Below are 14070 nucleotides of genomic sequence, written 5' to 3'. Positions count from 1 at the left end.
AATCGTATATTTTGTGCAAATTATATGCTTACAATCCAAGGTTTTCAGACCGTTTCTCACATGTTTCTAACTTTTCAAAGGTCGTACATCTATTGATTATACATTAGTGCATTATTGAACGGTGATCAATTTTCCGTTCAGCTTGTAACTCAAGAGATGAATAATGGAATAATGGTCTTTCCATCCCCTTCTCTCGCACTCTCGTTTCTTGTTATTTTCTTTGGTCAAAGTGAATATTGTGTTTAACTAAATTTAGTTACAATTATGTGATTAAAAGACCCATTTTTCTTGTTTTTGGTGATGATATTCAAGATTCAACATGCGTGTGCACATAAGGGGATATGCTGAAATTTGGTGGCAAAGAAGAATTACTTGTCTGAAGGGGCATTTCTTGATCAAGTCAAGTTCAAAACAAGCCCGTTTTTGAAAAAAAGAACATGTCAAGTTGGCATCCAATGAACTTCCAGCTACAATCAGATGGGCTCGAGACTACCTTCGTTGCTTGCACCCAAGCCTTCCCACTGGTCAAAATTGATTTCCCCAAATTTCTTCAGGTTGCCACATCTCTTCATTTGAATGTAAGGGAGACCAGGAACAGTTGGAGAAAGCTGAGATCACCGCAAAGTCGATTCTTGCTTTAGTGCTTTCACTGTTTATTGTTAACCTTGTGTTTCTTCTTGACCTTTTATTTCAATTTAAAATGGGAGGGTAGGTACGGTCCTTAGTCAAGATCTTTTAAAGGGATACGCAATCAAGGTATGTTATTACTTTAGTGCTTGATTATTAGGTTAATCTATTGATTATGTTAGTCTTAATTCCAACCTATCAATTAGGAGGAGTAATACGATTTTTTTTTCTTTTGATGAATAGCAATGACACAATTCATTTCCTATTCAACAGTGACACAATTCATTTCCTATTATTCACTGATTACTCTATTTAGTTGGAACCCATTTTACTATCTAAAGCTTGTATTTCAGGTCTTTACTTTTGGCTAGCATGGCAGGATCATGGCCACGTTGAGAGCTCATAGAAAAAAACATAAGAACGGCCATCGAATAATCCTAGCTCTTTGAAGATAGTGACGAGTGATCGACTTAAAAGGCTGGCTTTTTTCTCCCGAGGACCTTCCTCTCCTCTCCTCTTTGTCTCCCCTTTTCATACGCTACAAAAAACATCTCCCCACTCCTTATAATAGACATTGGATTAGATAGATAAGCAGAGGAAGGGAAAGAGAGAGAAAGAAATCATGGGATCTGAGGCAGAGAAAGAGTCAAGCTGCACACCAAAGCTACCACTATTTTCTGCTTCACATGCACACATGCAGTCACCAGAAAGATCAGGGATGTTAACCCCACCATTACACGCCTTAGCCTCGGTCCCATTTCGCTGGGAAGAGGAACCAGGAAAGCCCAAACCTTGCACCACACTCGCCACTATTTTTTCTAACCCCAATGACTTTGCTCAAAAGTGCCTGGAACTGCCTCCGAGGTTGCTACTGGATGCCAAGATCACAGATAAACTCCCCTCGCCCACCACAGTCTTGGAAGGCCCTTACAGGGGAAGGGCTAGATTTCAGTCTTCCTCTTTCAGAATGGCAAGTGAGTGTTATGGGTCTTTCCGAGCCGGCAGTTATAGTCCTGAGATGGTGCACCTTGATACCATGGTTCTTAGCAAGAGAGGGTACAAAGAGAAGGGTTTTCTTGGTTCTTGGAGGAGAAGGGCCTTGAAGGCTAGAAGAGAAGTTGGTGGAAAGAGTTATGTGTTCCCATCTTCTGGGGATAGAGATAGTGAATGCTGCAGAGAAGGAGAAGAAAGCAGTGGCAGCACCAGTGTTAAGATCACAAGAATTAGAAGGGTTGGCAGCTTCTCTAGTCTCTCTCATTCCAAGTCCCACTTCTGGGTAAGTTCCTCTCATTTTCTTTGCATATTTGCAGTCTTTGAGCCTTGAAGGGATGCTGTTATGCTTCATATTTAGTTTTCATCAAGAATACTGACATACACACCATTTCTTCCTCCAGTCCAAAATCTTTTTTACTTCTTCTTATGATCATTTTGCTTATTTATCACTGATAATTCACTTAATTTTACAGAGACATTAACAATACACAGCAATAAATTTGCTTCCTGTGATGGTATATTAGAATGTTATGTTAAATCCAATTCTGTTCCCTTGAATTTGGTAAATCATATATAACCAGAGACGGGGTAAATGATGGATCAATTTCAATTATTTTTAGCTACGGTAGGCGTAGATTACTTGATAAAATTAGCCTTGGGTGTGGTGGGCAAGGCTTGGTTGCCGTGGGAGGGACCTGGCTAGAATTAAACGTCCCAAAGAAATTTTCTAAAGTTGTAGGCGCCTACCTCCTTTTCGCTTTAATTTTGAGTTTCAATATGTTTATTTCTCATTTGGGGAAAGCATTTTGGTAGCTTTAATTGCCATCTCTTTTGTTACATCCTTCAATTAGCATTGAAGGATATTTAAGCTCTAAAACTATTGACTTTACAATAATGTGCCTCTTCAATTAGCTTTGTTTGTGGCCAATCTATTCTTTTGAAACTCTTCATCTAACTCTTCTCTTGATTTCAATTTGTTCCTCGTTCAATAAATCTTTGTAATTCAGCTTTTGTTCCACAACATTCAAGAAAGTTGTTTGTTGGGTTTTACAGGCAAGTATTTATGAAGGCTTAAAGCAAGTTGTTCCATGGAGTAAAAGGGAAAGGAAGGATGGACTATTGGGCTGACGTTTTTTCCTCTAGGCACCCTACGACACAAACAGTTAATTACCTGCAGCATTCCAATCCAAATCAGCCGGTGGATGTTTTTATTGTGAATGAAAATGACTAATCAAATGTAATATATCTATTAACTAAGCCCATTACCACTTTGTTTTTCTTCCCTAGTTGTGGGGCGGCATTCAGCTAAGTTTTTGGATGGGTCTGGCTATGGCAGCAATCTTTAAATCTTTTGCATGTAAATCAATGTCAAAGTTTTCAGACATCGGTGGCCTGGATATATAGCAGCAATAAATGTACCAACAGGCCATCATTCCATGGACACTGGGAAGTGGGAACGTTTGTAAGGATGTGGAATTTATGGCTTAGCTATTTAGGTAAATGAAACAATCTAGCGTATCATTCCAATCTTTACTATTTACGAATTACTAGCTCTGGTTTGTTGTAATCATTGGATTTCTGTTCTTCTTCGTCTTTATATTGGGGGCAGCCCGGCAGAAGACTCACTCAAACAGCATTTTAGGCCCAATTATGTTTACGGTTGGGGAATCCGAGGACGGAGGGTGTTAGAGAAAGGCAGGACGAGGCTTCCGCCGGGATTTAGAAATGCCCCCACTGCCTCAGAAACTGGAGGGATATGTAGACTCAGAGTCAGTCAACTCTACTAGTCTACTACTTCGAACCATCGAGTACCCACCCGTGGCAGGGTTTTGGTACATCTAGGCAAAGAACCAATCCTTGCGAATAAACAGAGGACATGTTTTCTAGTTGCTCTTCATGACCTAGACCTCCTTAAAGAAGCCTAACTGAACTTCGTTAACACCATTTATTGGTCTGTGAGATTACGACTTCTTGAAAATTAATCTAATGAAAAAACAATTCCTAAAAAGATGCCATTGCCTTTGCCATACTAACAATATATTTCATACTACCAATTTGAGGGTTGTAGCCTCTAACCAGGCATCGCGAAGGAACTGACAAAAGAATGAGGTCGCCAATTGCCCATATCATACTCCTTCAAATATCCTACATTGTATTGCAATAATGATATTTGACAAATGCTTTCCATGTTCAGACTAACCATGTTTTCAAAATCATCTGCACATTGTTACTGCCTATAAGATAACAAAAAGAAAAGAAAAAAAAAAAAAGGCATACAGGAAGCAAATCAACCACAGAATGAACTTCAATTGTAGGGAAGCGAATTAAGCAGAAGATGTCACATTCCACTCTGAAATGAATTATCCATGCTTTGAGTAATCCTCAACTTCCGAAAATCAAAACCAAATAACACTCAAATTCTCATACTAAACATGATGTTGAAGGCACAAGTCACTCTTTAGGAGTTCCCAATTTAAAAGTAAGGTTTATTTCGTCACTGATTACAAGCTACATTTGAAGTTTTCCTACTTTTCAATCCATTAATGACATCAACCCTGCTTTTTACCAGTCACACCTGCGACCACCTGCAAAAATGGAGCACATCAATATGTTAAAAATGATAACAGAAAAATAGAACACAAGAAGCATAAACAAGGCTGGAAATTTCCTCAGGGAGTGTTCACTGCTCCACTTAGCATGTTCCAATGCTTTGATATCCAAACTCTAAAGAATTTTGGAGTACATCATAGTGATTTTATGTTTCCTGATCTACTTCATAGGCATGGCAACAACAATGCCAATCAAAACCAGTCAATCCTTTTCCAAAGAGATACATTAAGGAAAAGAATATTCAGATAATAAAAGCTAATACTAAGGCTGATCATATACACAAAAGAACAAAGACAGTCCGCAAGAACTTATGTAGTGATCTTAGCAATATTGACCATCTTTTCCCCTTCTTTGATACTAATCAAACCTTATACCTAGATGAGTAAAAGGTACATACTTTCCACCTACAATACAGTTACAAAGGATCATTAAAATCAAATTCCTCATCCAACTAGAACAAGGTAAACTTAACCAAGATCAACTACTGCAGCCAGAATGTGGTGTTCTCAGTGGTGGAAGGGTATCAATGGCAGCATCTGAACTAAAAGAGAACCCTTGTCATTGAATGCTGTAAACATCCACCGTTTTCAAATAGGTGTTACTCTTAACACTGCATGCATAAAGTTGAAATTCAAATATCAAAAGAAACAATTACCCAGTTACTGGGATCTTGATTAAATGATATTCTTCTCTGTCACAGAGAAAACAATCTCAAAACTTCTCTTAAGTGACATGTCTAACCCAATTTACAGTTAGTAGATAAATTCTCAAACACTAACAAACAACAAATGTCCTAAAGACTACAACAAGGAGCATGTTGCTAAATGCTATACTTACATCACTTAAAGCAGGCTGACGAACTTGCTTTGATGATTCTAAGGAATCTAGAATAGGCCTTACAACAGCTGGTAGGAAGAGACCTGCAATTTTTACAAACTGAGTAAGTTGACAGCAAAGAAGATAAAATATCTGCTTTACAAAAAGAGAAAAAGAAAAGTCTCAGAAAGGAGATAAGAGGACCATTATAATGCAAAAATTGAAGAAACAAGAAGAAACCCAAATTCAACTGTCACAGTATAAAGAAAAAAGAATGATGAAACCCCATATCATTTTCACTTCAATATAGACTCATACAAGCAACTCTGAAAACTCACTCTCACATGAATTCATTTACTAATTATTACATTTTTGTGGGTTCCCAATTACCAACTTAACTTACCCCCATTCTTTTGATTATGACACACATTATTACTTCAATCACAGTGGCTTCCCAAATAGAATGCTCCCAGTTTATGCATCATGTCAGATTTAGAATCCTTTGTTTCATGACATATAGGTACTAATCATACATAACTTATGAATTGAATTTCAGGAATCTTGGCGATGTTTCCCATGACATACTCAAAGGACATAAATTTTACAAAAGAAATATATTATCCAAAGCATTTCAATTTGATTCCTCTTCAGCTACACCGTGGAATCTAACCAGACAGTAACTACCATCACACGATCAAAATTGGGAAGAATCCCTTATAAGAAATTTAAATTAATTCAAGACAAAGAAAACATCTTGTCATTAAAAGAAGAGACGATTCTGAATTGGCTTATAAAACCCTACATCCGCAAATCAGTCATGAAAACCATTGCCAAACAAAAAATTTCCTAACGATGCTTTCCCTAATATCACATCATTAAATAACCCAAAAGCATAAAGCTAGAGGATTAGTAATGAAGAAACCCATCAAAACAACTTGATAATGAAGCGGATGATTCATCAGATTAAAGAAAGAGAGGGATTAATCAATAACGAGGAAGAAAGCTTACCAACACCAGCGATGAGGCAAGAAGCTGCGACAACTGGCTCTTGCACCACGAATATCTTCAGCTTCTCCATCACCGCCATCTCTCTAATCGATTTTCCCTGCTCTCACTGCCTTCACTTCTCCTATTCTTCTATTCGAAAAGCAGCCCTGTTTTCTTTGATGGATGCCCAGAGAATCAAATGGATCGGATCCAGCTCTTTTAGTTCTAGGAAATCAAATCAACAGAAAATTTGCGTTCGGGTCGGGTACCCGAAAGGATGTGAACGTCCTTATATTTTATTTTTCTTTTCATTTTCCAGAAAGACCCCCTGTTAACGTTTGAAATTACGATCAGCCCCTAAGCTTGTGCGACTAGATTTTGCCATTGTTTGAAGAGGGTAAAAAACAGAATGAATGAAAGCTGTAGAATTTTGGCAAAAAAACTGAAACATATGAAAGAATATTCTAGACTAAATGCTCAATTTTGGGTCAAAATTTTTGGGTTTTTGTTAATTTATGATCAAATATTTCAATTGTAAAAATGAAAGATAAAACGTTTTCGATTACTTACAATTAATGGTTAAAGTGAGGGGTATTTGTGGTATGTAAGACACGCGCATAACGACGCTGATTTGAATTTTTGCTAGAAAGTTTTTTCCAAAACATCTTATCTTATAAGATACAGAAATATAGTTTTGTCAGAAAATCTTTCATGTTAAGTTAAAACGGTTTAAATTATGACATGACGTGCAACAATTAAATATTTAACATGACGAGTAATAATTAAATCTTCAACATGACGTGTAATAACTAAATTTTTCACGGCGTGTAATAACTAAATTTTTCAATATGACATACAACATCTAAATTTTCAATATAACGTGTAACAATTAAATATTCAACATGAGGTATAATAATTATATTTTTCAACATGACGTTTAACAACTAAATTTTCAATCTAACGTGTAATAACTACATTTTTCAACATAATGTGTAAAAACTAAATTTTTAATATGGTGTGTAATAATTATATTTTCAACATGACGTGTAACAATTATTTTCAACTTGACGTGTAACAACTAAATTTTAGAATTTGATGTACAACACTACATTTTTCAACATGGTGTTAACAATATTTTTTTCACAAAAAAGTAACAATAAGATTTCCCAACATGTTGTGTAACAAATATTTAGAAAATATTTTTTAACTGCCATGTCATCAACTCACGTAATTTTTTGTCATGTAATAATTAAATTTTTAACATAGTATGTAACAACTAAATTTTCAATATAGCGTATAACAATTACATTTTTAAATATAGCATGTAACAACTAAATTTTCAATATAACGTGTAACAACTATATTTTTCAACATAATGTCTAACAACTAAATTTTTAATATAGCTTGTAACAATTATATTTTCAACATGACGTATAACAATTATTTTCAATTTGACATGTAACAATTAAATTTAAAAATATAACGTGTAACACTACATTTTTCAACATGATGTTAACAACATTTTTTGCATAAAAAGTAATAATAACATTTCTCAATATACCGTGTAACAAATATTTAGAAAATATTTTTAAATTGCCATGTCATCAGCTCACTCGATTTTTTATCGTGTGTGATATTTGTTCCATCCACCTGTCAATTTAGCCCTTAATTATAAGGAATCGAAAACATTTAACCTTTGATTATCACAATTGAAACATTTGGTCCTTAATTGAAAAAGTGTCCAAACGTTCTCAATTTGAGCATTTAGCCAATATTCTACTAACTTATTTTATCTAATCTTATATAGGGTTAATAAGGCAAATATCAATAAATTTGTTCTATGAAGTCTAAATATGTGTTAAGAGTCATCTCGAGCGTTTCAAAAAAAGTAAATAAATTGTTTCAATTTGTATTAAATAATTAAGGATCTTTGAAAGTTTTAAAGCATGAATGTTATATATTCAATCATGTTAGCCTTTTAAAGAGAAGATAATGATTCTATGATAAAGCAATATCAGAGTGGACTTGACTCACGTCAAGCATCTCCAAAATGAAGACAAGTAAGATTGTTGATGACGACGAGAGTGTCTTCAAATTTGATAGGAGAAAATATCACGTCAAACGTTTCAAAAATTATTATCTAATTAATTGAAGAAAAATGTCACGCCGAACGTTTTAAAAGAAATAAATAACATACTTCAATTTGGTATTAAACAGGTAAAACGATTTTGAAAATTTTATATACATGCACACCGTATACCCTATCAAATTAACTCTTAAAAGGTGTTTGGTAGATGGGAAGTGAGGGAGATTCCTTGCAATTACAATATAGAGAATCATATTGCAGTATTTGGTTGATGTTTTGAGGATAGGAAAGTAATCCCTCAACAATGTCATTGCAATGTCATTCCCTTCTCTCTCGGAGGGAAAGTTACTTTCCCTTAATAAATGGAAAGTAAAAAATTTTTTTCCCCAACTTAATCTTCTGACCCTTTCTCTCCTTCCTACCTTTTCCACCACTTTCTTTTTTCTTGCCTTCTGGCTCTTTCTCCTTCTTCTCACTGCTCATAGGAAAGGTAGCCCATCACTAATATATTTGGATCAAATTTTATTACCAAATTCGAAAATCAGAAACTATGTGTTTTATGAAACCCTAATTTAAATTTTTAAGAATTTTTAAGTGTTTTGAGAAAGATTTATGTTTTTTATATTAAAAATTAAGAAAGAAACATTTAAACGGTTTAAAATGAAATAAATTTACTAAAGAATTAAGAGGATTTGAGAAGGAAATGTGTTTAGGTGCCACTATTTGAGAGAAAGAAAGCGTCAAGTACGCTTAAAATGATACATCTATCGATAGATTATGTTCAAACTTTTAATAGCAGGTATCTATCTATCGATAGATTATGTGATCTATTGATAGATTTTTTTTGGATAATGTTTTTTATTTTTAATTTTTATAAGTTTAAGGTAAAATAAATATTTAGTAATTTTATATATTTTAATATTTGAATAATTAATATAAAAATATTATGTTATTTTTAATAATATTATTTATTATTTTAATTACTTAAAGTTGAAAAGTAAAATTTTATATTAAAAATTATAAATTTATTCAATTTATATGTTTTTTTATATATAAGAGTAATTTTGTCAATTTATATTATATTCTCAGTAAAATGGTTACAAACCAAACACTACAATGTAATGCTCTAAGTAACCACATTTCTTGCAATAATCACTTTCCCTTATTATACCAAACACTATAAAATTATATTCTCAGTAATCACATTCCCAACAACCATATACCCAACAATCACATTCCAATGCAACCTTGAGAGAGAGTAATGGCGGAGTGACATTAGCACATTCATCTAAAATCTTAAGATTATTAATCTAAAATCTTATGATTGTGCCAAATGGTTTGAAATTTAAAAAAAGAAACAAAAATAATAAACATTAAAGATCTTATTATATCATTGTCCAATCCTTTTGAATCACTATGATTTAGGACATCATTTCTCACATCTGATGTCTAACTTACCTTTAGAATTACGTACCTGTTTGCAAATTAACATACATGAAATAAAAACATTAAACGAGTTACTTGGATAAGATTGGATTTAGAATCCAGCAACTGTTCAATTAATTGACAGTGAACAAATTTCCCATCACATTGATAAATTTATCAAAGAGAAATTTAATGAGATACTTTGTCTCGGGACATTTTCACCCAATATATGTACAACAGCCCACCAAATCATGTACACACCCAAGTACACTACTTTTAAGACAGAGACCTACAAATAATACAACTTAGGAAAAGTGAAAAACTACTCATACCATATACAGGGGCTAATACAAGTAAAATTAACTGGAAAAAAAAAACTTACATACGGAAAATAAATATAATTTGATCATTCTTTTGTCGCAAAACAATTTTACCGGCAGCAAGGGGATTAGGTTGAAACTCTCTTAATTGTCTAGAAAGGTAACATCCACCCCACAGTCCATCCCAACAGCAAACCAGCACCAACAAGACTCAGTCCCAATGCAAAAGCAACGGCATACTTGGTTATGTCTGGTCTAGGTTGGCCATTCTTCACTCGTCTAGCTTTTCCAGTCTTTTGCCAGCTCTTCCGCAATTTCCTACTGTTGTAGGGTGTCCATGGAAGGACTGCAGGGAAGAGAGTGGAGACTGGCTGCTCGTTATTCTTGATCTGGACATAAAGGGCTTCAAGCTGCAGCATTTGGAACCACTGTTTGTAGGCAAAGAGTTGCGATGCTTGCTTGAAGAAAAGCTTGATGATATGCTCCTTCTCTGCATAGGCTTGCTTTGCTGCCCTCTCAGCTTCTCTTGCACGTGTTTGTGAGTGACAAAGTGCTTCAAGTAGCTGAGCCTTAGTAGGATCAGACTCGGTAACTTGCTCCACGGTATCCTCTTTAGTTGTACTACAAGAATGCAAGTCAAATAAAAAAGAACAAACAAAGCCAAGTTAATAGTTTTATCTTTTTAATTGGTCAGCTAGAGATGCAAGGCAATGCTCATCCAAGAATCCATTTAAGCAAACTGTTCCTATCTGAACCTTTTTTTAACTAATCCATTCCGAGAATTAAGAAAATGGATCAATAAAACAACTACTTAAAGCATTACAAAATAAATACCTGAATGATGTGTCAGAAGCACATTGCACCTTCCCTTCTCCAACTGAAGACATCAGTCTTCCATGTGTTCTTACAGAATCAGTAAAGGCCCGTGAATTCACGATTGGTCTGGGAATAGGGCCTGTTTGGGACTTCCACGCCAAAGAAGATACTTCATCACCGTCAGAAGAACCAGAACATGCATGTGAGGACCTCCTCACATGCATCTTCTGAGGTGGGGGAAGATCACAATTCTCAATAAAGTATGATGACTTTTGTGCAACCAAGGAGGCCAGTTCGTCTTTATCTGTTGTGCGCCACCATGGCTCACCCTTCCCACCTTGAACCCAGGGAGACTCTGGATCATAGCATAAGTCATTTGTTTTTTTGAAAACTGGGCATTCAACAGATTCCATCTCCAAAAATTCATAGTTTTTTAATATCTCTGTTGAATCAAGAGAATATCCTTTGTCACTATTTCTGTCAATACCTGTAGCATCTTGTGCATCCTGCAGATGAACTCCACTTACTTTGGAGGGAGATTTAATTTCAGCTTTCAAACTTTCCACTTCATCCTCCAAGGCATGTAACTGCTCACTTGTTAAACCCTTTTGAGGTCCATAGCTAGGCTGCAGCTGAAGCCACCACCTCATATCAGGAGGTAAATTGGAATAGGAAGGGCTCCTGTTGAGAGGCATGAAACCTACTGCAGGGTGATCACACGCACCTGCAGCACCGTTGGGGCTTGAATCAGCCTGTTTAGATGAAGATGATGATTGGCAGCAGGCTAACTTGGGAGCTCTTTTGGCATCTTCTTGGACAAAGCAACGATTAGCTGTTCTTTGCCAGACAGCCCTTGCTTCAGCTGCTGCCATTACTCTCCACTTCGACACATTTAGCTGTTGGAAATAACCACTTGTTACAAATGAGAATGCTAGATAAGTAAGAAAAACTTATAACCTTCTGCTTCACTAAATCAGACACAAAATAACCAGCCAACTAAATTTGATTGATAAAAATTACTTTATAAGTTGACAAATACATAAATAAAACACCAATCCAAATACATACAGACACCAGTCAAAACAAACACTACCGATATTGGAAATCTTAAAAAGTTCTACCAATGGTTACTAAAGAAATAACAGATAATCCTTGTCCTTGTCCCCATAAAAACTACACAAAAGTTCAACCATCATACATACTTCACAATCTGAACAAATAAGCATATCTGATGACTTCTCATGCCTGAAATAGAGAAGTAAAATGGGAAGTGGCAGATCTGTAATTAACACACTACATCAATTTAAAACACAAAAACCATATAGTTACAAAATCAGGCCAAGACAATCAGACAAACTTGTCATGAAGGGTTTATTCGAGACAAATCCTGATTAAGACTGAATTAAACTTCAAAGTTGACTTTAACCCACTCTCATTCATCTCAAGTAAAGTTCAGTTACATCCCCCAGTTATTCAGATACCAGCTTCATGAGATCACCATAACATGTAAACAGTACAAAGCAGATAAAAAAGAGTGCAAAAATATACAATGTAAATTCCAAACTCTTAACTGCACATCATACTTACTGAAACAATCCCACAGCAATAAACTCGATGTATAAAAATTGTAAGCAGATTGTCTTTAGGAAGCTATAAAATGAAAGTTACAATAAAAAAACAAAGGGAAAAATCTGATAATTCTATTATTGTCACTACTCAAGAAACATACAGCAAAATTCAACTACCATCGAAAACAACAGCCAGTAACTACCATAAAATGGTTGATAAATGAAAATAAAACAGAAAGGAAGAAGAGAAGAAAGAAAAACCCATAAATTCAAGAACCAGAACAACAAAAGTCCACATGGATAAGACGATTTAACGGTGCATGCAACAAAGTTGAATAATCTAACATAATTCAACAAACTAAAAGATACCAAATAAGCAAAAAAGAGAAAAGAAAGCAGCAAAAATAAGCTATAATCAATCAAGTAACAAAAAGAATAAGAGATTATCAAAGAGAAAGAGCACAAACCCAGAGAGCTGCAGGATTGAAAAGAGATGGGTAAGTGGGAATTGCATAGATCTAGTATAATTAGAGAGAATTAAAGGTAAAAGAAACCGTTTAATTTCAAGGAATGAAAGGAATCTACGAGCACGAGACTCATGTAGAGAAACACACAGTGTTGTTTGCTTCGTTTACTTGTGTCAGGCTTTTTGGTTTTGGTTTCCAGTTACCAAATATTCATATCCGTCCTTTATTCGCTGCACAAAATTTTGACAGGATTTTATTCATTAAAGCAAGGGGGGTGAAGTAGAACGACAGCGTTTCAGTTCAAACGTTGACTTGTTACTTTCGTGGGAGTCCTCTAGCCCATGATAATTAGTGGGGTGATTTTTATACTCTCAATTCAGTGACATCTTGAATCTCTTTTTGGGCTTTTGATGAAGGTACACGTGGCGGGTGATTAGGTCGATAAGGAGATCGAGCGGGTTGGTAGTGGGTCCCAATAAGAGGTACAAGATAAAGAGGTATTATCTTGATTAGTTGGAGGATATTCAAAGATCCAAAGATACCAGGGCAGGCAAGAAAATCCGAGGGGGTCTAGCCTTTCGGTTCTACCTAAGAACACTATAGAATCAATACTTACAAGGAAATGAGAACAAAATTTAGCATATTAGAGAAACGGGGTCCCTGCTTTTGAAAGCAATGTCGGGTAGATAGATTTTTAATCAAGAAAGCTGAAGAACAAATTGGATCTTAGATTTTTGGTATCTTCTAGGTGAACATTTTTAGTATATAACGATTCACTTCATTTACCAATCAAACAAAATTCAGGCAGAGTTAGATCTTATATAAATGACCCAAAAATATCTCTTTCTTAGATAAGATAGAAGAAATTCATGATTTCTGTCTTGGTGCTATGTTATAGTAGAAAACATCAATTGTCTATCATAAAGTTTCCATAATTAATATTAATAAATTTTATTAATGAAGTATTAATATGCATGTAGTCATATTGATACCTAACAAAGTAGACATATTATGCTTGTAGTCACAACACGTATACCTAAGAAATCACCTGCGAATTATTTCTTTGAGATTATAAGCAGTTTACAAGCACAGAAGCACGCGGGATTTTAAAGGTTTTCTGAGGGCGCACGAGCCAAGTGAAAAGGGAAGCCATCAAAATTCCTGCGGATGCCCATGGTTTCTTGCTTTTTGGTTGATTAACATGTTTTGCTTGTGTTGCGATTATTGAGTCCATCGCTTTTCTTTTTAAATATATATCTATGCTATGCTATGATTAAAAGTTGTTCCAAGAAATTAAGAAACAATTGAAAGCAGTGGAGGTTGATACGTGTTTTAATTCAAGTTTATGAAAGATT

The 14070-nt window shown here is 35.0% G+C and overlaps 3 protein-coding genes across 4 annotated transcripts; 1 reads left to right on the top strand and 2 right to left on the bottom strand.

Moving 5' to 3' along the window:
* Positions 1-1125: 1125 nt before the first annotated feature.
* On the top strand, positions 1126-3147 carry LOC18613959 (uncharacterized protein At4g00950). The gene is made up of 2 exons (XM_007051458.3): positions 1126-1903; positions 2674-3147. The coding sequence occupies exons 1-2, from the start codon at positions 1250-1252 to the stop codon at positions 2746-2748; spliced, it is 729 nt and encodes a 242-aa protein (XP_007051520.3). The 5' UTR covers positions 1126-1249; the 3' UTR covers positions 2749-3147.
* Positions 3148-3929: 782 nt separating this feature from the next.
* On the bottom strand, positions 3930-6291 carry LOC18613958 (fiber). The gene is made up of 3 exons (XM_007051457.3): positions 6055-6291; positions 5068-5150; positions 3930-4205 (listed from the first exon to the last, which is right to left on the bottom strand). The coding sequence occupies exons 1-3, from the start codon at positions 6131-6133 to the stop codon at positions 4170-4172; spliced, it is 198 nt and encodes a 65-aa protein (XP_007051519.3). The 5' UTR covers positions 6134-6291; the 3' UTR covers positions 3930-4169.
* A 3426-nt stretch (positions 6292-9717) lies between these two features.
* LOC18613957 (uncharacterized) lies at positions 9718-12960 on the bottom strand. Of its 2 annotated transcripts, XM_088802938.1 has the most exons (4): positions 12716-12960; positions 11168-11576; positions 10699-11035; positions 9718-10485 (listed from the first exon to the last, which is right to left on the bottom strand). In XM_088802938.1, exons 2-4 carry the CDS (start codon positions 11550-11552, stop codon positions 10017-10019), a joined length of 1191 nt encoding a protein of 396 aa, XP_088659064.1. In that variant the 5' UTR covers positions 11553-11576; positions 12716-12960; the 3' UTR covers positions 9718-10016. The 2 variants fall into 2 exon arrangements, with proteins under 2 accessions (XP_088659064.1, XP_017969874.1); XM_018114385.2 differs by having other exon boundaries at positions 10699-11576.
* Positions 12961-14070: the final 1110 nt, after the last annotated feature.

Source organism: Theobroma cacao, chromosome 1 (assembly GCF_053813885.1).
Source record: "Theobroma cacao isolate CCN51 chromosome 1, ASM5381388v1, whole genome shotgun sequence".
NCBI lineage: Eukaryota > Viridiplantae > Streptophyta > Magnoliopsida > Malvales > Malvaceae > Theobroma > Theobroma cacao.
The sequence above is the reverse complement of the archived record's forward strand: the minus strand, read 5'-3'. Positions and strand labels throughout refer to the sequence as shown.